Here is a 25,689-nt window from a genome sequence, read left to right on the forward strand (position 1 = left end):
TCCAGGAGGATTGGTTGCCGTGGCGGGCCTGGCTGCGGAGGCCAGAGGTGGCAGCGGTCCTGGCCCAGACACAGAGGCAAGGCCCAGGACTGGGGAAAGAAAGTTGGGGGGGGGCAGAAGTGGCGGTGGGGAGGAGAGGCGGCTGGGCCCAGAAGCAGAGACTGGGGCAGAAGGTGGGGGGGAAGAGGTAACTGCCAGCCCCAAAGAGCGCACAGATACTCTTTGTGGGGTCGGCTAGTCAATTATATTTTGTCTTTTTAAGGAGGTTTGTATACTGAAGTGTTAAATAAACTGGGTTGTTCCCCCCCCCCTTTAATCTTCCTTCTGACATTTTATTCAGAAAGTCAAGGGAAGCTACATTTTGCTACTGTTACCAGTAATCCAATTTTTGTTTGTGTATTAGTGAGTGGTTGCGTTGTTTATCTCTGTAGGCAAGCACATCAAGACAGTGTTGTCAGCAAAATATATTCTTGCACATCTTTTTAATTCCCCCCCCCCGACTTGTAAGTGAAACCTGAGGTGGTTCCCCCATCCCTTCCATTTCAATGTCTCTTTGTCTTCTGAATTATTCTTTTTGTGGAAACCCTGAATGGTGTCCTCTTTCTTGTGGTGTTATAGATGGATTGTGTTCATTTTTGTGAAATGTAATGGAAGTTTGTCTCTGAGCTGATGAAGTTTTCTCAGCTTGGAAATAAAATAGAGATCTCTGGTTGTGCAAGTGGGTACTGGCATTCTACTTAATTTTGAAAATGTTTACATTTTTTTTAGTCACTGTGACACCTTCAGGGCAGATTACTACCTCTGGCACTCTGACCTTTGACCGTACATCAACTGTCGAGGCCACAGCTATTATCTCAGAAAGTCCATCCCAGGGTGATGTGTTTACTGGTGCCACTGGTAAGTATAATATATAGAACTGTGTGCTAGGAATATTGGGTGGGAGGGGCGCAGTGCTATGGATACCTAGAGCCAAAACTTGAGGCCAGAGGCTAATGAAGTATATGGAAAGACAGGGACCAAATTAGCAAAAGCAATTATCATAATAAATTTCAAGCCAAGTTCACTGGGGACCTTTCTACAACGTGCAAGCAATACTGGTAGAGCCAGCGTGGCGTAGTGGTTAGAGTGCTGGACTAGGACCGGGGAGACCCAAGTTCAAGTCCCCATTCAGCCATGATACTAGTTGGGTGACTCTGGGCCAGTCACTTCTCTTTCAGCCTAACCTACTTCACAGGGTTGTTATGAGGAGAAACTCAAGTATGTAGTACACCGCTTTGGACTCCTTGGAGGAAGAGCGGGATATAAATGTAAAAAATATGAATAAATAGATAAATAGATAAATAAATAAATAAATAAATACTGGCCCAACTTCAACTACATATATGTCTGTAATTACATGGAGAAGGTTTAACTATGTGGTATGTGAATTCACCTAGCACCAATTTTAATGATTTTGCATCTTTCTCCATGTGATGGTATGTTAGCTCACATGAGAAAAGTCCATGTACAAAACATCCCAAAGGCTGAATGAATTTACTAAAGTACTATTCATGGCAAAGATCAAAAGCTCATAACTTGTTGCAGAATATGAAAATTATGCCCCTGAAAACTAGAACCTCTGGTACAGATTGTGGCCAGTAGCCAGATCACCAGAAGGGGTGGGCTGAATCTGGAACATTGTCTTTGATTTAGTAGGAGGGAGCTTTTTAGGTGTTGTTATTAAGGTGTTGCTCTTCACATTATTTGTAATATAGCAGGCACTGTAAATACACCAGGTGAGGGGAAGGTGCACTGACTGTTTCAAAGCCATCACATCCTTTGGTCCTTCTCCCAACCCAGGAGAAGTAACTCTCAGTAACTTCTCCCAGCAGCCCACCTTCCTTGAAGCAGGTGCTACTGAATGTCAGGACCATAAATGCAAAGACTACAGCCATCCAGAAGATTATCTTGGATGAGCACGCTGACCTGGTATGCATTACAGAGACCTGGCTGGATGAGGGGGGAGATGTAAATCTCTTTCAGCTATGTCCCCCAGGTTTCTGGGTGTAGCATCAGCCAAGGTGGAGTGGGCAGGAGGTGGAGTTGCCCTGGTTCATCAGGAAACTGTCCCCTTCACCAAATGCACTGTCTACCATTTTGACCAGTTCAGTTGTCTGCGTGCTGTGCTGAGATCGCAAGACTAAGTTAGGATTCTGTTAGTATACCGTCCATCCTTCTGTCTAACCCAAAGACCAAGTCGAGCGTATGGCCTGCCACATGCATGGGATCAGAAATAGTTGAGAAAAGCCCATGGTCATCATCTCAACTGATTTCTGATCCCATGCATGTGGCAGGCCATATGCTCGACTTGGTCTTTCGGTCATTGATGGGCAGTGGTGCTCTGTGGATAGTCCAGGTATGCCCTCCTGGAAAAACTTGGTCATGCTCCCTCAGTGTTCTTAAAAAAATAGCTGGACACATCTTTTTACAGAGGCTTTTAAATATTTTATATGCTGCTTATATCTGGTAGATTTCCTATTTTTTAGGTTTTTTTTTAACTTTACAACTTTTAATTTGAAACTTATAAAATATGTAACTTTCAAATGTGGTTTTTAGCCTAACCTTTTACATTTTTAAAAAAATTGTTGTATATTGTATCAATGTGAGCTGCCCCGAGCAATAGTGTTCTGGAGTGGTGGGGTATAAATATTTTAAATAAAATAATGAATTTGAATACTAGGGAACCTCTCAGCATCTTACATTTAAGGTGGGGGTTTTTTGTAGAAAAACAGAATAAGGGATAAAATGATTGACTTCCTGTACAGGAGGAGGTTAGGGTCCTCAGTTATTTGTTTTGTTATGTTATTATTAGCATTTGAAACATGAGTTCAGATGATAGAATCTTTAATTAAAATAATGACATTCTATCTCTGAAAACACCATTGGCATTCTGATTTCCATTTTTCAGCATCCAGAATGCCAGTGCTAGTATTCCCCATTTCAATCTGAACAAAGTTTCAGCTTCAAATAGTAAATGCTGGAGATTTAATACATGTTTCGTATCTTACCCATCTTACAAGAGAACCAGTCTGGTGTATTGCTTGTTGACTGCTTTATTTAAAACATACTTGGTGCAAAGAGATGTTCAGGGGTTATAGCTCAAGTGTGTCTGCATTGCTCTTCAGCAAAGAGTGATTTGGGGACTTTAATTTATACTGTTTCCTGAATTCCCAAATTCTAGGTTTCCCCATATAATTGCATGTTCCATTGGATACCCACATGAAACATGTAAGATCCAGACCAAATGAGGAGTTCTTTACAGGAATCCTGATCTTATCTCTCCCCCTCCTCCCCCAATAGTGCAAGACACAAATGTTCAGCAGCCTTGCCGGGTCAGTCATCCAGAGCCTCACTATCCAAGTTATCAAGATAATTGTCAGATCTCGGCTTTCCCAGAAGCAGCACTGCCAACTTCTCATCCCAAAATTGGTAAGACTTTTCCTTAAAATAATCCAGCATTTTGTAAATATAGATGTGTATGTTTTACTGTGCTTGTTGTCTCAGCTACCTACCTTTCAGAAGAAGTGGGGTTATGGTCAGAAGAGGGGAAGATACTATGGTCTTGGTTGTGAATACAACGATGCTGAAACACGTAGCCGAGCATATACTGGACCTGTTGGTCTGCTCTAGTCAAGAAGAGGAGGGTCTGGCGATCAGGGACATTGTGACCAGGCCATTGTCATGATCAGGATATTGGTATGGGTAGCTTTTAAACTCAGTCTGGGCAAGAGACTTGTTAAGTTTGTCTGCCCCAGAAGACTTTTGGTTATTCATTTTTGAAATGCTCTTTTGGTTGTTTTAGTGGATTGGACAGATACTTCAGCCAGTTCCCTGATGGACACCTGGAATAGCAGACTAGCTGGGATTATTGATTTGACTGCATCTTGGCACCTGAACCTGGGCTGGCAGTCCTCAAGGGACTCTCTGAGTTAGAGGATGAGGGCAGGCATGGGTCATGGCAGAGGTGCTGGCTCAGGTTCTCCTCCTGATGTAGGGGGTTCCAGTGGCACAGGGTGGCTTGGGGATCTGGGTAAGAGGGGCTGTTTTCACCCTGTCTCATCGTCCAAAGTTATGACAGCAGGTTTGGAGACAGCTGGAGCATAATTGTTGAAAAATGTGTGCTGAGTCTGGCCAAACCAAGTCATAGGGCCCTTTTTAAAGCCATGTTTAAGGTGATGATGGCAGCAAAGAAATGATTTCTGCCATTATTGAATCATATTGGCAGAATTGTTTAGGATGATCAACCAAATATAGGCTTGGTGTCATCAGCATATTGATGGGATCCTTCCACACTGCTGAATTTCTTAAACTAGTCAGCAGCTTGTGATCCTGTGGATTACTTGCAGTGATGCTGCAACACTTGAATACCAAGTAGGTGTATGAGGCTCTGCCTCACATTGGCTCTGCGCCTCTTTCCTAACGGTGTGTTCCCAAAAGATAGTTGTTGAGGATAATGTCTCCTCTGCCCTGTGTTTATACACTGTTCCATGATGGTGAGCTCTGTTATGCTTACTGTTTACTATCCATATGAAGCTGCTGGGAGAGTGTTTGAAGCTTTGGAGATGAGGATCATTAATATGATGACAACACTATATGTTGTGAAGTCGGCAATCAGAAACTACTGCCTTGATCTCAGCCAGTGTTTGGAGGCAGTAGTTTAGGGTTAACAGGTGGACTGGAAACTAAACTCAGATAAGTCAGAGGTCATGATAGTGGTGCTCTGTGGATGCCCCCTCTGATCCAAGGCCATGGTGCTCGGTCCAACAGGTATGCAGTTTGGGGGTGCTTCTTGATCCCATGCTGGTCCTGAAGAAACAGGAGCATTCTATCAATTACGGTGCATCTGATTCTTGAGATTTTGCTATCCATAGTCAGGACTATAGTTCCTGCAAGAACAGCTAGAATAAATTACTCTTTAGCATTGCTGGCACAAGAACATTTTGATTACACATTCAATAGAATCTTGTGTGTTTTGGCAGAAACTCCACATTCAGCTAACCTGTAAGAGATTTATGTTCTTGGGCCTGCTCAACTTCGGCCCTCCTGCAGATGTTGGCCTACAACTGCCATAATCCCTGGCTATTGGCCACTGTGGCTGGGGATTGTGGGAGCTGAAGTCCAAAAAGAGCTGGAGGACCACAGTTGAGCAGGCCTGTCACATGCCTTTAACATCAAGTATAATACAGACCTTTGGCAAAGGGATAGACATCCAGATCCATACTCTTATGCTATGTACTATAACATGGAATCTTCATGAAAATTCATCTTTGTGTTTTTGTATTCTCATAGCAGTTTTAAGTCCAAGTGCACCTTGCATGTGCAATGAGGTGCATGAATAGCTAAAGCTAGTCTTTCTGTACAAGCCCTGAAGTTCATATTTTTCTCTGCTTTGCCCATACACCTTTTTCTCTCTTTCTGACTTACAAATAATGAGATGCTCCTCTGCTGGAATACACATTATTAGTCTCTAATATAAAAATATCACAGGTATATTTACATGTCTGTGATATTCCACTATCGGGATCTATTGCCTAGCATAATTTTTTAAACTTTCCTTTTTCATTCACTAGGGAGCACACTGTTGATGAAGCATTGGCTCTTCTAAAGAGCAAGTGCAAATATATGTTTAAAAGCACTAAGTGGCCCTTACCCTAGAAGGAAGTATAAATGCTTCCAGTATCAAATGTCAAGCTCACGTAGAATGACTAGTAGCTGAAAATGCTCTCTTCTGCAAATATAGAAGTGTGGAGAGAGAGGCATGTTTTCCTAATTCACATTAAATAACCATAATCCTATGAGCACAGTTGGGCAAACATCTGTTTTGTTTAATAAAAGCTTTGCGGTTTAAATGTTAATCGTCTCTTTTATGGCTTTACCCTTGCATTGTAGCTGTACTGTAAAGGTTAAAAGTCTGTGTGGTAAATTTATGATGAGAGTCTATATTTAAAGTCAACTCAGCATTTTTGCCTAAAGTAGGGAAGCAGAGCAGAGCTGACATGAAGCCCTCTAAGCTCTCATAGCGTGTTATGGGCAGAAATTCTGGAATGTTTAAATTATTTTGTGCAACTCTGAATATTTCTGCGTTCATGCTGCTAAATATTTATTTCTAGCTTTATTTTTAAATATGTGGGGAGAGTTTTTGCAAACCTCTCTTTTGTGTGCATGGCTGCCAGTTGCCTCTGCCAGCCACCTCCCTACCCAAGGGATATGCCCGAACCGAGGTTTGTACACTGGTTCGGTGCTGTGAGGAGGGAGCAGGGAGTGGGATCTTTAAAAAAGAGAAGAGCAGCTCCTTACCTGCTCTCCTGCTTCTTACCTGCTGCTTCTTGCTTGTCCCAAGTACCCTCACACGGTGCTGGGACGCACATGGCATCTGCGCAGAGGCGCTCTTAGGAGCAGGCCACGGGGATCTGGCCTGGTCCTCCGCCCCTGGGGCGGGGGGCTCCGAACATTCCCCAGCCTCCCCTCCATGATGGCAGAAGCCACCCACGGCCACCCCAGTTCCCATCAACTGCGTGCACAGTTGCTGTCCCCAGCAACTGTGCGCTTAGTCCTCTAACAATTACATGCAAGGCAAAAGAGCTCTGCTTGGTAGGCAGGAAATCTGGGAAATCACAAATATATATTTTTCCCCCTGTGATTTGAGCTTCCTGCAAAAGTAATTCCTGAAATTGAATCACATGTTCAAAATTTCTCCCCCACCTTGAAAAGCCTTTCTGTCCCCACCTTTGCCAACTCTGAGGCTGTTTCTGGAGATCCCCTCCCCCATACCCTCCTCCATCAAGCTATGTGAAATCAAGCTATCGGGCTGCTCCCTTCGCTATCATTCTTCCGAGGTGAAAACTCCTCCATTTAGTCTCCAAAGGGGTGTGTGTGTGGTTGGTTTCTCTTGTTTGCTGTTCCTGTTTTGTTTTTGTTTTTTTGCTGGATTAAGCTTTGGGTTCCAATGTTTTATGGTTGCTGCATTATTCTGTTGGTGTAGTGTTTTTATTGCATTGCTTTTTGGGACTGTTTTTATTATCATGATTGTTGATTTTATTATTGCTAGCCACTCTCTCGCAGTCCTTGCTGGCTTTGCTCACTCTTTTTGCTTGCATCCTTCCTTCCTGATAGAGAGCCTGTGATGCTTGTGACCACACACACTTCCTCCTGCTGCCCACTCTCCCCTCTCACCAAATCCTCGGGGCTGCTAGCTCTCTAAAATAATCTCTTCATCGGTTCTCACATTTAAAAAAAGTCCAAACATTGAAAGCTCATCCAAAGCATTTTAGGCTGCAATCCTAACCCTTGTCTGTGAAATCGGCAGAACTGTTGTTAAAAAGGTGATTGCCTTGCTGCTGGGCAAGTCTAAGCATATTTGCTCAGAAATAAGCTCCACTCAGTTCAGTGGGACTTCCCAGGTAAGTACAGGTAGGACTGCAACCTTAGGAAGCCAGGTTATGTTTATCCTTACAACAATCCTGTGAGGTAGGTTAGGCTGAGAGATACAGGACTGGCCCAGAGTCACCCAGTGAGCTTCATGGCTGAATGGGGATTTGAACTTGGGTCTTCCTGGTCCTAGTCCACCACTCTAACTACTACGCCATACTGGCTCTCTGCTACATGCAGAGGCGCTCTTACCCCTCCACACCCCCTGGATCTCCACACCCCCAAATCATCTTTAGTCTGTCATGGGTGGTGTGGTTTGTGCCCTTAAGAATCTACATGGTAAAAAATGGCAATGGCACTTGGCACTTACATTTATATACCGCTCTATAGCCGGAGCTCTCTAAGCGGTTTACAATTATTTTAGCATATTGCCCCCAACGTTCTGGGTACTCATTTTACCGACCTCGGAAGGATGGAAGGCTGAGTCAACCTTGAGCCCCCTGGTCAGGATCGAACTTGTAACCTTCTGGTTACAGGGCGGCAGTTTTACCACTGTGCCACCAGGGGCTCTTATGATGCTTAACTTGATGCTTAACTTGTAGCAGGGGGGCCTCCAAAGGCCTTTAGGTCCAGGCTCCAAAATTACCTAGGTGCGCCTCTGCGTTTGCGTGTTCAGCGACACCAATCTTAACACGCAAATGGTAAGCATGGCACCCTTGCATGATGCCATGTGTGTTCCGGTGCCACATGTAGGTTCTTAGGAAGAGATCCGCTGCATCAGGAAGCTGCAGGTAAGGAGCAGGTAAGGAGAGTACCTGCTTTCCTTTTTCCTTTTTGAAAAGAAGATCCTGCTCTCCCCTCCCCTCCCTGTGGCGCTGAATCGGTTTGGACATCGTCTGAACTGGTTCAGCACCGAACCAGTGCACGCACATCCCTACCGTACACCTTCTGCTTTACCTGACAGTTTCAGTACTAGTGCCACTCTGTTGTCACTTCCTCCACCCATTCCCACTCATGGCTTTTGAAAATGCAGAGGGCAGAGACCAGGTAGAAAGTCTGGAGGAATAAAGTGGTGAGCTACCTAACCTGCCATCCTACTCCACCACACTTCCTTCTGCTCTTTGACCACTTAAAAAAAAAATCACCAAGTTTTTTTTTTTTTAAGACCACTTTTTAAAAGACCACCAAGACAACTTAAAAAAATAAATAAATCACCAAGCATCAAAGCCGGGCTTGAAGACGGCAGATCCTCCCCTTTTGTTTGTCCTCATTTTCTGGGACTCAGAGGTGTACTGTAGAGCAGAAAGACATTCCAGATCTAGAGGGCTGCAATCTACCAAGCACACACTATTGCTGTGTGACTTCCCTCTGCTCTTTCTGTTGGAGCTTCTGCCAAGCCCCCATATGGTGCTCAACTTTGAGGCCAGTTTGTTTCAGCTCCCATGTAAGTCACCTTTCTAGGCTGGGGTTCTTCCCTTACATGCTGGGGTACACATCCTTTTAAAAAAGGAATGCAGACACAAACAGCAACACAGCTACCTCTCCTCCCCTATTCCCACAGCAAAGCTATTTTAACATGTATTTGGCTTTTAAACCAAGCCATTGTCAAATGCTTGGTAACATCTGAAAAACCACTTCTGCTTAATAAATGTACCTCTAAAAAGATGCCCTTTAAAAGAAACGCCTCCTCTCTTTCAAGCCATAAAATGCTTGAAAAAGGAAAAGGTCCCGCATTGTTTCTGGAAGACACTCAAGGTTCGTCTTTGTTGAAAGTGAGCTCCAAAGCTTGGAAGGAACAGCTGAGCACCAAAGAGCACTTAAGGCTGATTCAAATATCACAATGGCACCTCAGTTAAAGCCTGGCTCTTTGTGACATCCCTGAGCTTCAGAAACATGCAGTCCTTCCTCCCATGCCAGTGCAAGCTGCTAATTCCAATTTAGGTTGAAATAAACCAAGGTCAATTGTGATGTTTGAACTGACCAATCTTGGTTTGTTCTCCCCTGTTTACTTGAAATAAACTGCAATCTGTAACTCATTTCACACATTGGTTTCAGACTGTGGGTTTTTTCCCCAAGTAAGTAGGTTAGAATAAACCGTGATTGGTCAGTTAGGCATCATGACCAGTCTTGGTTTGTTTTGACCTTAGTTGGAAGTAGAAGTGTGTGCAGGCATTAGCATGGCTTGGGGACTGCTAAAGCTTGGGGATGTTGTGCAGAGCTAGGTTTTAATTGTAGTTTTGCATGACATCTGAACCAGCTCTTATAGTTATGAATTTTGCATTGCTGGCACTCTTCAAGGAATTGATTCTTTTATATTAGCCCAGGTGATAGGCTATTCCAAACCTCTGATTGAGTAGACTGAGGTTATTATAGCATGTTGGCTATACAGTAAGTTCCAGATCAAACTTGATTTGGAGTATTTTACTTGATTCCGTAGGATTGTTTTGATTTTTCCATTTTCAGTACTGACCTCGCTTCCTGCCCTGGCTGTTCCACCCGCTACCCCCACCAAAACAATATCCTCATCAGTGGTGAATGGTCTAGAAATGACAGAGCAGCGAAGCTGGCTGTACCTTGAGGAGATGGTAAATTCGCTACTCAACACGGCACAGCAGCTGAAGACACTGATTGAACAAGCAAAGCAGGCCAGCTCCTCATACAGAGAAGCCGCTGTCACTCAGGCAAAAATCCAAGCGGATGTGGAGAGGAAAGAGGTAAGTATGCTATAAGAAATGCAATAATTCTAGCTCTTATTATTATTCTGTTGTAGAATAATAATAATTCTGCGGCCAATAATTCTACAGCCAACTGTTCAGGGAGCAACACTGATAACCCCCAGCTTCTTTCTTTGATGTGGTAGTGGAAAGCTGTCTGCCATGGAGCTTGGTAACTTGCGGTTGTATTCTTCAGTTTTACTGCAGAAAAGAATCCATAATGGTGGTATTGAAGTTTTGAGAAATACATGGAACTGATGGCATTGCAGAAAATTGTTGTCCTTTGTTTTCAATAGCGAAAGAAAAAATGTAACCACTTTTACATCAAGGATTGTATGCAGATTAGTGGACACTTGCATTTGCCAAATAATTGTCCCTTTTGCCCCACCAGACTGATGCAGCAGAGGCACACCAGGAAGATGCATTTGCCCTGTGGAGAGTTTCCCCATCATTGCAGTGACCAAGAGTGGAGGGCAGGGAAAGGAATTTGCTGATATCCTCTGCCTCTGAAAGTGGCCTGCAGTACTTGAAAATATATCCCTGAAGACTGCATGACCATCAGAGACATATTTTTAGGTGATGCAGGGCACTTCCAGAGGCAGAGGAGATCAGCAAAATCTCCTGACCTCCAATGCTGAGCAGCTAGGAAGGTTCTCTGCAGCACGGATGTATCTTTCTGACATGCTCGTTCTGCATTGGTTGTTGGCCAGAGTAATTTCCTCCAGTACAAAGCAGGAAGTGGCAAAGAGGATTCTAGTGGAGAAGAATGTAGGGAGGACAGGAAGAACAAAGAGACTGAATTAGGTAGCCATTCTGGGGAACAAGGAATAAAAGCAATAGAAGCAGTTTTAGGAAGATGATTTACAACCTACTTTATGCAACAATGATGCTGAAAAATCATGGAGCCAGTGAGATGCCGTGGATAGAGGGTTTCTCTTGAAGACTTGGGTTCAATCATCCACCAAGCTTACTGGGTGGCTGTGAGTAATATGCATGGCAAAAGACTGTGCCATTGAGTCAGTGTTGACTCCTGGCGACCACAGAGTCCTGTGGTTTTCTTTGGTAGAATACAGGAGGGGTTTACCATTGCCTTCTCCCGCACAGTATGAGATGATGCCTTTCAGCACCTTCCTATATTGCTGCTGCCCAATATAGGAGTTTTCCATATTCTGGGAAACACACCAGCGGGGATTCGAACCAACAGCCTCCTGCTCTCTAGGCAGGTTATTTCCCTGCTGGACCATTAGGTGGCTTAATGTGCATAGTAAAACTTAAATATTGCTCAGTTTCCAGCAGAGACTAGCCAGAAGCCACACAGGAAACTGGTGGAGAGAGCAAACAGTGGCAAGTCGTTTAAGCCACGGTGAACTTGCAGTGATGTCTGGTGTCTTCAGCAAAGTCTGCTGGGAGAATAAGCTGATCTGCTGCCTCCCTGGACCTTTCTTTGTCTGTTCAGGGGTATACATGCTCCATAATCTGTAAACCATACAAATTTGAGATACTCATTTGGCTTAATCCCTAAAGCAGTACTTGCAGCTGCTTGTTCATTTTTACTTGAGTGTCCTCCAGATCACAGCTGGGAAGGAGCTGGATCATCCCATTCTTTTTCTAACACCAGATATTAACAAGGAAATTTGATCTGAATCCTGCTTTCCATACCATTCACAAAGCTAGGTGTGGTGGTGAAAGGATTTTAAAGTAAGCCATACACACCAGACCTACATAAATAAAGCAAACTTATTAAACAGAAATATGTTAGAGACTAGGTGTGAGACTGACAGGCGGTTTTGAAGCAGAGATAAAATGCTCTTTGTCAGCTCACATGAAAAGGGAAGTCTGAACCTGTGTTGAACTAATAGGTTGATAGGAAAGGAAATAAACTAAAACTTGCCTGAAAGCATATGCACACAGAAACACACCAACCTAGCAATGTATAAAGGATGACTATTGCTGTGTAGATGATGTTGCAAATTAGTGTGAATTGAACAAGATGCTTTCTTGAAGATAGGCATTTAATTGGTAGCAAAGAGAAACATTGTAGCACTTCTCTGCTACAAAATTCATTTTTTCCTATACCGAGACTTGCAGAATTCAGCCTGTGACATGTTCTTCTTCATTTCATGTTTTCTGGAACTCAGCAGAGGAATTTAATGAGGTGAATAGATGTACAGTACATCTGTTTCTTGACAGCTGGGGGAAATAGAGTCAGCTACTTGACACTGGAGAGTTCCTGTTCAGAGGCTACCTAATACCAGTGTTGTTTTGCATGGTCTTTCAATAAATTGTCCTTTTTCTTTTTGGTTTCTTTCCCCTTTTTTGATTTTTAAGAGTGAGACTTTTTGGGCAATGCAGCCTTGTCCACTGAAACACATACCTCATGATAATAGATTAGCTGTCTAATTTCGATCTCTCAAAGCCAGAAAATGGGGATGAAAGGTGACAAGCTTGATTATTCCAGCGTTGTGTTTTGTGAGGACGACTGTTAGAGCATTGGTTTTCCAGCAGTGAGTCACGAAGCACTTAGTGCTCCACAGCCTGCTTCTTGCCACTCTCCTTCTCCTTGCTTGAGCCCGAGGGCATGCTGCATGACCAGGTGTAATTACTTTCTAGAGTTATGTGCTGTAATAAACCATAGTCAGAACCCTCCCCCCCGCCCCATCCCCTTAATAAGAGATGATGCCATTTTCAATTATTTGGTATTTTATGGTATGTTGTTTTTGGTGATCAGATATTTGATATTTCTGTGTTTTGTATATCATCCTGAGTAGGAAAATCTTGAGCATATTTTATTTCTGCCAGCTGCTAACTTGGCAAAGAGGCACCTTTTATCTTGGCGATTCTCTTTATTTAGCAGGGGGAGAGTAAATGGCCTTCCCCACCCCCATCACAGTCCTTCCAGTGACTGTTGCTGGTGCCTATCTTATGTTTCTTTTGAGATTGTGAGCCCTTTGGGGACAGGGATCCATTTTATTTATCCTATTTATTTGTTATCTCTGTGTAAACCGCCCTGAGCCATTTTTGGAAGGGCAGTATAGAAATCGAATAAATAAATAAATAAATAAAATATAAATAATAGACATTCCTACAGGAATGTACCACCTACAGGAAGTGGTGGTAGAGTATCCATAAACATAAGCTGCAACAACATCCTATCACATTCCATACTGCTCCAGCTTTGAATCAGCTTCTGGTGTGGGGTGGGAAACTTTTCTTTTGTCCCTCCAGTAACAAACAGCATCCTGCCTTACCAGCACCAAGATTCAGGTAGTGGCTTGCACAGCTGGATGAAAAGGATTCTAAGAGTAGCCATATTCCTCCGACTTGTAGGGCAAGTGGAACCCATAACCAATTATGAGGGGGTGCGTGGGAGGAAACAGCTGCACATTTCCTACCTAGCTGGAAACCATGTCCATTTCTCAGAGATGCTGTAGCAGATTCCCGCCCTGAGCAGGGATTTGGACAAGGAGATCTCCAAGGTCCTTTCCAGTTCTGAAATTCTCTGATTATGTGGCTTCAACTTCTTACTACTTCATTTGCTGGGTGGTGAGGACTAGATAGGGCATAGGAGAGCAATTGAGAGCATGTGGGTGAGCCACCTTCAGTCTGATCCCCAGTACTACACCCAGCTGAATGCTCATTCTCTAGAAATCCGAAGAAAAAACCAGGGTCCATGGAATGGAGGGGGAGGGAAATCCCCCCCATTCTCTAGAAATGACTGTGTTACCTGTGTTACCTGTTACCTGCTGTATCAGGCCCAAGGTCCATCTAGTCCAGCATCCTGTTTCACACAGTGGCCCACCATATGCCGCTGGGAAGCCAACAAGCAGGAGCTGAGGGCATGCACCCACTCTTTCTGTTACTCCCCTGCAACTGGTACTCTGAGGCATCCTACCTTTGAGGCTGGAGGTGGCCTATAGCCCTCCGACTAGTAGCCGTTAACAGACCTCTCCTCCATGAAGTTATCTAAACCCCTCTTAAAGCCATCCAGGTTGTTGGCTGTCAACACATCTCATGGGAGAGAATTCCACAAGTTATTATGCACTGTGTGAAAAAATACTTCCGTTTGTTGGTCCTAATTTTGTTGTGCATTGAACTATGATCAGGTGTACCTATTGCTATTCAAATTTTTCTTTTTTGATTTCTGAAGAGAAATGGTCTTCAACTTTGTTAGAACTGGGATTTCCAAACATTATGAGTTGTATCCAAAGCAGCATCTGCAGAAGGAAGCCCCAGCCACTCTTCGCTGCACCTCCCGGAAAGCCTCTCCTGAAGGTTGGAAACCCTTGGGCGTGTGGGATACTGCAGAGGGAGGGAGTGGTTGTCTCAAACCGTAGGCAGGCACCTTCTATAAGAAATAGCTTCATGAGCACAAGGTTCCTCTGCCCAACGTTGAGTTATCCTCTGCCACAACTCCCCCTGCACTACAGGAATGTTTTTTGGGAGGGCTCAGGAAGCTGCTGTGGGGAGGTTCCCCTTGTGGGAACTTTCTTCTTCAGGCACTACTTTGGATACAATCCTATTGCTTTTTCTGCAGAAGTCAAGTCAATCTTTATCTACAGTCATTGACCAAACAAAAGAAGAAGAAAACTTTACATACTTAAAACAGTCAATCATACATATAAAGATAAACATTAACAATATATATAGCTACATTAAAAATCTATTCCTTTAAATTTTGCAATCTGGTGGCGACATAACAAAATTCAGCTACTACACATGATACTGTTACATTATTATCTGCTAATAGGTATGTTACAACAAAGTCACCTGTCCCTTGATGTCTTTTACCAATGGTCTAATTAGTTGACACCTTGATTTTTGATAAATTGGACATTTTAAAAGAATGTGAGCCATATTTCGATCGCCCTTCCGCAAGAGCATTTGTGATCTTCATACTGTAATTTCAGATACTTCCCGTAAAGCTTTGCAGAGGGAAACGCATCGAACCTAGCCCTAGAAAGGGCCCAATGAAACTTGCTCAAAGTAACCTTAAATAGATATGTTGCCAGAACAAGATCCGACCTTGTGTATATTTGTTTATAAAAGGATGGTAGGCGGAATTTATCTTCTTGGATATCAATATGAATTAATCTCTGTCGTACGAGGCTACAAACTGCATTATCACCACTCTTTAACAGTAGGGCAGGTGATAGTCCACTTTGACACAATTTATCTATTATTTTCCGGGACCAGGATGTATGAGGCTCGGCCACCAAAAGTTTTGGGATTAGCCCTAATGGGTGAAGATGTAATTTAATCCAATAAAATATCATTAGAAGCCAAGCTTTAGTTTCCAATTTAAGTAAACTCGCCTCAAGGCGGATCACCAAATTAGAGACACAGTTAGGTACACCAAATATAGTTCTTAGGAACCCAGTTTGAATTTTTTCAAAATCTTTGAAATTGGTATATGGTCCCAGTTGTGTCCCATAAAGGAGTTGTGGGATTACTTTAGCCGTATAAGGTTTTATGGCTGCAGGAATGTAACTCCCTCCCTGGGACAAAAAAAATTTCAATATGGCTCCAGTACTGCGCTTAGCTGTATCTGCCACCAATCTAATATGGGCAGTTTTATGGCCATTAAATTGAGAAACTATCCCAAGATATTTAATTTGTTTTACTTGGTCTACCTTATTATCTTCAATTGACCAGTTAAAAGACCAATGTTTAATACTAAAGCAAAGAATTTTCATCTTCGCATAATTTTCTGCAGAATATTCCTGAATTTCACTGATGTTTTGAACAGGAAAACAACTTTTCTTAAGAACTTCAGTTTGTTGACTAAAAAAATGTTTTATGTCTGCAGTTTCAATCACTTTCAATATTTTGAAGCAAACATTCTTGGAGTTTGTGTGTGTGAGAGTGATGTATTATTTGGAATGGAAAATAGTTTTGAAATGTAATTTCCCCAGGGATCTAAATTTTATTTCTTTACTAGCTCTAGTAAAAAAAAAAAAAAATAGTGATAATGACAGCATCTACCTAAGTACGAATTCTTGCAAAATTAATTGCACTGAGGATGAAATATATATCTTTCCTATACGAATTCCCTTTTTAAAGAAGGCTGTTTCAGGATCTGTTCTTCCCCTGCCTTTTCACTTGAATCCCAGGTTCCCAAAACAATTGGAGTTTTAGGTCTTGTAGAGCAGGAAGGTTATGTTGTTTTGTCTGTAACCCAGTTTTCAGGTACATATTTTCATCCCTTTATAAGGGCTGGCTTATGTATTACATTTTTAGAACATCACTGTGGTATATAATCAGACTGCAATTCAATAGAATGTTAGAGTTGGAAGGGACCTTGGAGCTCTTCTAGTCCAACCCTCTGAGCTCAGAGCAGGAAACGGCTACAGTATCCCTAACAGTTGGCTATCTAGCTTCTGTTTGAAGATCTCTAGAGAAGAGTCTCACTGCACAAGACCGACTGTTCCACTGTCAAACAGTTCTTACAGTTAGGAAATTCTTCATAACTAGCCTAAAAATGTCTAGCCTAATCTAATTCTTTGTAACTTCAACCCATTCGTTCTACTTCTGCCCTCAGGAGCAACAGAGAACAAATCAGCTCCTCTGTTTAGCCCTTCAGATATTTGAGAATGACTGTTACATATCTTCTTAGGCTTCTCTTCTCCAGGTTAAACATACCCAACTCCTTCAAGCATTCCTCATAGGACTTGGTTTCTAGACCCCCTCGGCGTCTTTGTTGCCACCACCGGACTCATTCCATTTTATTAATGTCCTCCTTAAAATGCAGTGTGCAGAACTGGACACAGTATTCCAAGTGAGATCTGATGAGCACAGAATAGAGTGGAACAATTGCTTCCCATGTTCTTGACACTGTGTCTCTGCTAATGCAGCCTAAGATTGCATTAGTCTTTTCAGCAGCTGCATCACACTGCTGGTTCATGACTGAAGTCCACTAAGAGACTTATTATTATTAATTCTATTCATATATCACCCTTCCTAAAGTGGCTCAGGGTGGTTTATATTAAAATAAAATAAAAACATAAAACAATTAAAGTTATAAAAAACACATTTAAACCAGATTAAAATTAAAACTAGATACCATTAAAAGCCAGGCTAAAAAAAATAGGTCTTAAAGCTTTCCTGAAGGCCTCCAAGGAAGATAATCGCCTCATGTCTATGGGGAGCATGTTCCACTACCTAGGGGGTGAAAACAGAAAGCCCGATCCCAGGTTGCCACCAGATAAACCAGCAGCACCCCTCAGATGGACCCCTCCTGATGATCTTAATGAGCATTGGGGATCTTGTAGAGAAAGGTGCTTTCTCAGGTAACCTGGACCTAAGTTTTTCAGGGCTTTAAAGGTAATAACCGGTACTTTGTACTTTGCCTATAAACATATTGTCAGCCACTTCAACTGTTTAAGAACAGGCATTATTCTGGGCAGCAGTATCAAGACAGTGTGTTTGCACTGTTTATTCAGAGTGGGAACTTCCTGATTCAATCTGAGCGGGATATAACATCAACTGAGCAGACATCAAAAAACTTGTGTGTGCACACATGTGGCTTAGAGGGCACACTGGTTGTAGATCAATATCTGTAGGAGGGCCAAAGTTAAGCAGCCCTACAGTAGTCCAACCTGAAGATTACCAGCTGATTACTAGCTGGTGTACCACTATTTTCAGGTCATTCTCCTCAAGGAACGGCTGGAGTAGTCAAATCCTTCGCAGCTGGTAAAAAGGACTTGATATTACAAAGGAGCACAGTTAGGTTCAGTGGGGTTTGGAACTACTCCTTGAGTCCTGAGAGCTGACGGCAGCTGGAAGGGAAAACCGTAATTAAATTACTGGACTCCCTTCCCCTGTAATGGCACGCTGGCCTGCCAGTGCCACCTAGATCCTTTTCACATGTCCTGTTGCCAAGCCAGGTCTCCCTCATCCTACACTTGTTCATTTGATTTTTGTTACCTACATTCAGGACCTGACCTTTGTCTCTGTGGTACTTCATCTTGTTGCTTCTTGTTTGAGCCTGTCTAGATCAGTTTGAATCTTGATTCTGTTTACTATGGTGTTAGAAAATTTGTGTCTTATTTATTTATTTATTTATATTTGTATGTCACCCTACTCCCATAGACTCAGGGCAGCTTACAAACAATAAAATATACAGCAACACAATTCTATAAAATACATCTTACATAATGTCATAACCCCAACCCCATACAGTACTCATTCCACATGACATAGTAACCATGGATTACAAGATCACTCTACAACCAGCTATCTCAGCAACCGAACACCTGACGGAATATTTCAGTCTTACATGCCTTGCAGAAGGCCAACAGATCATGGAGAGCTCTGATGTTATCTGGGAGACCGTTCCATAGAGCCAGGGCCACCACTGAGAAGGCCCTGGCTCTCGTTGATTGCAGTTTAATATCCCTAGGGCCCGGGATCACCAAGGTATTACTTGTGGCCGATCTCAGGACCCGGCGAGGGACATATCAAACAAGACGGTCCTGGAAGTATGGAGGGCCCATATCGTGTAGGGCTTTAAATGTTAAAGTTAATACCTTAAACCTAACCCGGGCCTCAACCGGCAACCAGTGCAGCTGAAAGAGCAAAGGTGTCACATGTGCTCGTCAAGGCGCCTTAGTAAGGACCTTGGCTGCTGCATTCTGTACCAGTTGCAATCTCCGAGTTAGGCGCAGTGGCAACCCCACATAAAGCGAGTTGCAGTAATCTAACTTAGAAGTGACTGTCGCATGGATCACAGTGGCCAAATCTGGAGGGGACAGATAAGGGGCCAGCTGCAGTATTTGGCTTAACTGAAAAAAGGCCTTTCTAGCGACCTCCATAATCTAGGCCTCCATATTCAAAGAGGCATCAGAAATCATACCCAGACTCTTCACTGTAGGCTGAGGTATCAAGCAAGCACTATTGAGGGTTGGTAATTGGAAACTCCCCCCTGACCTCTTCGGGCCCAGCCACAGAACTTCAGTCTTATCCGGATTAAGCCATAGATGACTTTGCTTCAGCCAGTCTACGACTGCCTCCAAGCACCTGGTCAGGTGGGCTATGATGTCCTCAGGCCTGCCGTCCATTAGCAGAAAAAGCTGGGTGTCATCCGCATATTGATGGCACCCTAGCCCAAAACTCCTCACCAGCTTTGCTAAAGGATGCATATAAATATTGAACAGCAAGGGCGAGAGAATAGCCCCCTGGGGGATGCCACATGTTAATACATGACATGAAGACTTCTCATCGCCCATTGCCACCCTATATCCCCGGTCTTGTGGGAGACCAATTTTGAACTAACTGAAGTTTCGAAACTACGTACAAAGGCAGCCCCACATAAGAACATAACAACAGCCCTGCTAGTCCAGCATCCTGTTTCGCACAGTGGCCCACCAGATGCCACTGGAAGCCACAGACAGGAGTTGAGGGCATGCCCTCTTTCCTGCTGTTACTCCCCTGCAACTGGTACTCAGAGGCATCCTGCTTTTGAGGCTGGACGTGGCCCCCAGCCTTCCAACTAGTAGCCATGTAGAGCGCATTGCAGTAGTCGAGCCTGGAGGTTACCAGCTGGTGCACCACTGTTAACAGTAGTATCATGTAACCCACATGTTACGATATTGTCAAGTCATGGGAGGCTTCGTCAGATGTTTTGCTGAAATCAAGATAACCCTGTCCACAGCATTCCTACAATCTATTTAACTAGTAACTCTTTTCAGATAAAGAGATGACAGATGCATGCTGGCTCCTACTAATATGTATCACAACGCATGCTTTGAAAGATGTGGAGGAAAGATATCAGGATCCAATAACTGATGAGCCTCTTTGCAAAAAACCACTTCCCTTTAAATCTCACATTTGTCTCTGGTAATGTGTTAAGTGGCCCTGGCTGTACCCTGGATTGAGGTAGTTTTCAGGGTAATTGAAGCATCTCAAAGACCAAATTTATGCTGTGAAAAAATTAAAGATATATATTTTTACATAGTCATAAAGTTAATGTTTGTATTTACAGGTGCTAATTTTGTTTCTCTGTTCCACAGAGAACAGAGAAATGTGTGATGTGTGAGCACTGCAAGATATTCCCCTCAGGGGATGAAGCCGCTCTGGAAAGAGCAGAAGGTTTCAAGTTCCCTCTCTGGCTTCTCCAAGATAGGACAAGATTTTTTTTTATAGGACAAGATTTTTTTTAATTGAACCAACAAACTACCAAAGCATACAGTACGTTGCCAAAGCACAATTATATACAAAATGTTTGTTTGTACATGATATATTTACAAAGATTTACACACAAGGATTTGGAAACCCACAAGGTTATGAAGTAAATGCAGGTAGTACTGTACCTCGGGGGTGGGGCTGAGAAAGATTCCTGCCTGCAACCCTGGAGAAGCCGCTGCCAGTCTGTGAAGACAATACTGAGCTAAATAGACCAAAGGTCTGACTCAGTATATGGCAGTTTCCTATGTTCACAACCTCCTTCCCCTTGACCATGGCCTAAAGATAGGATTGCAAGGTCCAGCCCCAGAGTGGGAAAAGCTTTTTCTGTCTGTCGGAAAAGCTGCACCTGGCAAAATGTTCCTTTCAGTGATACAGACAAAAGGTCAGGAGCCCTTTCACAATCTGAACACAGCAAGCTCTCAGGAATGACTTTGTCCCATCTAGGAGGGAGGCAACAGGCCATATTCTTAAGGCAGGAGTGGGTAAACTTGGCCCTCCAGCTGTTAATGAACTACAACTCCAATCATTCCTAGCCACAATAAATTGTTGTTTGGGATGATGGGAGTTGTAGTTCCAACAATAGCTGGAGGGCCAGGTTTGCCCACCCCTGTTTTAAAGGATCAAGTATCACAAAAGGGAGATGCAAATTGCAGCACAGCCTAGGTTGCAATGCACAGCTTATTTGAGTGTGTGACTGAAAATGCAGAGAGGAAATAACAGGGTAACAAGATATGAATTGGAATCCTTTTTTATAATGGGAAAATGGCAAGAGATGGAGAAGCTCTGGTTTTGACAGGGTGTGTTTTCCAGAGCCCCGGGACAGCTGCAGACAAGGCCCGGTCCCAAGTAGCCACAAAACAAGCTGGTGATAGCCATAACTGGACCTCTCCAGATGATCTTAATAGGTGGGAGGGTTCATGACAAAGGAGGCACTCTTAAATATTTATTTAGCACCTTTATATACAGTAAAATACAAATTTAAATAAAATTAATACACTAAAACAATTTAAAAATTAACACAATGTCAAACTGTAAATCTAATTAAATGCCTTAAACAAATGTGTCTTAACTGCCGTTTAGAAAGCTGTCAGAGACAAACAAAAAACAACCTAAAATACCCTAGCTGATAAAAAGCGCCACTGGCCACTACCTCAACCTGAGAAACCAGAGAGAGTTTGGGATCCAGGAGCATTTCAAGCTACATAATTGTTCTTTCTGGGGTAATGTAACTCTATCCAGAACAGGAAGATTTAAACCATCTCCTGAGTTCTGACCCCCCACAGTACCTCTGTCTTATTTGGATACAATTTCAATTTATTATCCCTTGTCCAGCCCACCACCACCGCATTTAGGAAAGTAATGCCATTACCTGATGAAGTTGATATGGAGAAAGATTTAGGTGTCATCAGCATATTGATAAAACCCTGTACCATATCTCCTGATTTTTCTCAGCAGTTTCATGTAGATGTTAAAGAGCACTGGAGACAGTATGGAGCCTTGTGGAACTCCATACATTAACTCCCACTTTGCAGAGCAACAGTCCCCAAGTGGCACCAGCTGGAATCTGACAGAGACGGAATCACTGTAAAACCATGCCACCCAAACCCAACTTCCTCAGGCGATCCAGAAGGATACCATGGTCAAGGATATTGAAAGCCACTGAGAGATCCAAAAGGATCAACAGAGTCACACTCCCTCTGTTAATATCCAATTGGAATAATCCATCTGGCTGACTAGGGCAGTCTCAACTCCATAGCCCACCTGAAAGCCAGTTTGAAATGGGTCTAGATCAGGCTTCCCCAACCTGCGGCCCTCCAGATATTGCTGAACTACAATTCCCTTCATCCCAGCCACAATAAGTTGTAGCTGGGGGTGATGGGAATTGTAGTTCGGCAACGTCTGGAGGGCTGCAGGTTGGGGAAGCCTGGTCTAGATCAGGGATTCTCAACGTTGGGTCCCCAGATGTTTTTGGACTTCAACTCCCATAATCCCCAACCCCAGTGGCCTTTGGTTGGGGATTATGGGAGTTGAAGTCCAATAACATCTGGGGACCCAGTGTTGAGAATCCCTGGTCTAGATAATCAGTTTCCTCCAAAACTGCCTGCAGCTGAGAGACCAGTACCCGCTCAATCACCTTGCCCAACCACAGAAGATTGGAGTCAGGTCATTGGCTAACTCTGAGGAATCCAGGGCAGGTTTCTTCAGGTAAGGTCTAATAGTCTCTTTAAAGCAAGGAGGCATCCTGCCCTCCCTCAGATAAGCATTCATAATATGTACCGGACCCTCTCTGATAATAGTATTGGCAGATGAAATGAGCCAAGTTGGGCAAGGGGTAAGAGAAGAGGTGGTAAGACATACAGTCCAAAGCAGCCACATCCTCAGGAGACACAAATTGAAAGTGGTCCAATCTGATCCCATCAGAAGAGTTGCTGGACACCTCTCTAGTAGACTCTGGTAGTTACATATGACAATCCATAAGACAAAATCCGAGGATGTATTTCTCAGTGTTAGCAGAAATAAATTCTATTCTAGATTCAGTGTGGTTCAAAAGCAGCTGATGACAAACACAGAGCAGGATACAAATGATTAACTATTGCGTAAGGCATGCTCAGGAGCCTAAAGTTGAGACAATTTTTATCCTAGTTAAGGCAGAAGCAGAACTTTCTTGTAGAGTTTACAATTTAGTCAGACGGCAAACTTTTTTTATTCCTTTCCCAGCGTAACTTACGGGTTGAGGAGATCCCTTCATGTGTTTGCCTCCTCGAATTCTCAATAGAGCTCCAGAAAACGTGCTGTATTGCTTGTTTGTCTGAAGAAGGTGCAACTCCAGACCATTCATTCTTACTAGCAAACTGTTTCTGTAGTTTCAGGTCAGAGACTCTTATCAGTCCTTCAATATATGTGATATGAATGTATCGCAAATTATTAATTATGCAGATACCACATAACTTACTTGGCAATCATTATGACAGTGAATTCAGTCATGGTGATCAAACCAGTGGTGGTAACTGACTTCACTTCCTAGGCCAATAAATAAACTCCAAACATTTTTAACATTGCTTGTGACACTTTAATGGCAGTGTCACCTATTCACCATGTGCTGAACTGAATTGGAAATTTCATACAGTCGTATATGCTGCACAGCATTTGAAGGGCAGAGGCTGTTTCCCTTGGCTTAAAGAGCTAGTTAGTATAAAAAGGGAGAGATTTGATTCTGTGTCATGGTGACTTTATGTTCCTATAAACTCACCACTCTCAGAACCTTTAAATGCCATGATGTCAGGTCATAAAGATGATCTAAAATTAAGCCCTTAATCTGCTTAAGTCTTAGGTTCTACTCTTGGATAAATCTACTTTGCTTTAGATTGTTTTTAAACTGTTCCTCAGGAGATTTAACACCCTGAGCTGGTGCTGAATCTAATTTTGGCTAGTATCTTCGGTGATGATACATTTAGCTTAATTTATTTAGCATTGCTTGACAGAGTCCTGTTGCTCACTTTTCGTCCCTCTGGGGCTTGCCTGTGCTATGTATAAATGTGTGCTGAAGCATGTGTAAAAAAGGCATTCAGTGTGAATGAGAGTTGGATTAACACCAGAGAGGAAATGTTCTAGCTTTAAAAAAAAATGACCTTGTAAAATTTTACAATGCATTTTGCCATACATTATTATGATGTGTAAGAATAATATGCAAACCTGATCCACATAGCAGGTCTCCCTACGGATCCCAAAAGGAAAGTTGTAGCCTTCTTAGGGGTCACTGACACACATTGGATTTGAATTGGTGATAAACAACATTAACAACAAGAGAGATTGCTCAAATGGCAGAACTCCTTGTCATTGTAAGTCTGAGTGGCAACTTTTAGAGCCTGCCAAATGGAGTATTCAGCAAGGAAGGAAAGTTTCAGGGCACGCCAAAGCCCAGCACAACCCATCAGTTATGTCTGGGAGGGTGGGAGAGAAGTTCCTTCATCGAACTGACTAGAGAGACCTGGGCAAATGAGCTGCAGTCATCAGCGTCTACACTGCAGAAAACTGGCTTGGAGGCTGAATGCAATGTGCTGGCGCTAACCTTTAAAAGCCCTCATTACGTCTGGGTCTGCCTTTCCCCATATAAGCACACCCATCCTCTTGGGCCGTCAGCTGCAGCCCACCCTGCTCTGCATCCCTCTGCTGCCAGAGCTTGAACTCATGATGAGGCAGCCCCTCCTCAGCCATGACACGCAGGCTCTGGAACTCTCTTCCTCCCCTAGAAGGTCTGATCAGCCTCCTCATACTCAGCCTTCCAAGATGGTGTCAAAGCTTTTTAGGTGTTTCTTTCAGAAAGCATTTGGAGGAGGACTATTTCTGAGCTTCTGTATTTTCCACATATGCCAATTTTCTTGCTACATTTTTTCTTGCTATATTATTAATCTTTCTGCTGTTGGTCTATATTTTATGATTGTTTTATTGCAATGGTTTTTTTCAATACTTTAAAAAAACTTTCAATAGCCATTTTTGCCCTATTCTGTACTCACGGTTACGCCACCTGCCCAGCCAAGTCACCCATGCTGAGTTGGTCCATAACTACCCCCCACCCACACCCACACAATTCTCCATGAATACAGTGTTTTTCTGAAGAGGCGAATGCTGTACTTGGGAGATGAGAATGTTGCCAGTTTGTGTGCCCTCTACACAGTTACAGTAATGCCTTAATAGGGCTTCTGGAGATCTCTTTGAGCAGAAAAGTTAAAATAAAGTATATGAATATGATGTTGATCTGTGATGTTGATGTCACACTGACCGCTGTGATGTCTTTTAATTTTAGCAGTATCAAAGCCAGTTATTTCAACAAACGGATGAGGTAGATGGAAAAACGGAAATCATAATTAAGGTAAGCACAAGGATCAGATTATTCATGTTCAACAATTGTGTTCTCCTTTGGGTATTGAAACAATATTGTTATTTTCTGTTACTAGCACATGACATTTGACTTAGTTTGACTCCTGGCAGTACAGTGATGAAATGCCCTCTGGGTGTTTCTGTGATATCCCTCACTTATTGTGGTGGCCCTTTGGTCATTCTTCTAATCTGTTTTTCCCAACACAGTGCTTTACTATCAAGGTCATTTTGCATTGCCAGATAACAGCCATGCTCCAGCAAGCATAATACAAGCAGAACTGGGGTTCCCCTCTGTCAGCTCTGAAATGGCTGGTGTACCTTCTTTACTGTAGCTGGCAAAGGATCCCAGCTGCACACTTGGTTTTCTGATGTGCAGCCATTTTCATAGAATACCCTGTATCAGGACTTTGTGGCGTGTTGAGAGCAGCACTTCCACACACTTTCTGGTGGTGTTGTCATAAGGGTCAAGTTTCTGCATTTGAATAGAGGGAAGAACAGAGTGTATCCT

The 25,689-nt window shown here is 43.1% G+C and overlaps 1 protein-coding gene across 5 annotated transcripts in view; it reads left to right on the plus strand.

Moving 5' to 3' along the window:
• The window catches only part of DEAF1 (DEAF1 transcription factor), a 48,133-nt gene that overhangs the window by 15,889 nt on the left and 6,555 nt on the right, over positions 1 to 25,689 (plus strand). For 2 of the 5 annotated variants that reach the window (XM_053286395.1, XM_053286397.1), the window contains exons 8-11: positions 769 to 897; positions 3,340 to 3,468; positions 9,871 to 10,121; positions 25,108 to 25,173. In XM_053286395.1, coding sequence (XP_053142370.1) covers positions 769 to 897; positions 3,340 to 3,468; positions 9,871 to 10,121; positions 25,108 to 25,173 — 575 coding nt within the window. Of the gene's footprint in view, positions 1 to 768; positions 898 to 3,339; positions 3,469 to 9,870; positions 10,122 to 14,268; positions 14,394 to 20,100; positions 20,307 to 25,107; positions 25,174 to 25,689 lie in introns of those variants that run through there. The other 3 variants (XR_008313939.1, XR_008313940.1, XM_053286396.1) reach the window with 3 other exon arrangements.

This window comes from Hemicordylus capensis, chromosome 1 (assembly GCF_027244095.1).
Source record: "Hemicordylus capensis ecotype Gifberg chromosome 1, rHemCap1.1.pri, whole genome shotgun sequence".
In the NCBI taxonomy this organism is placed as follows: Eukaryota; Metazoa; Chordata; class Lepidosauria; order Squamata; family Cordylidae; genus Hemicordylus; species Hemicordylus capensis.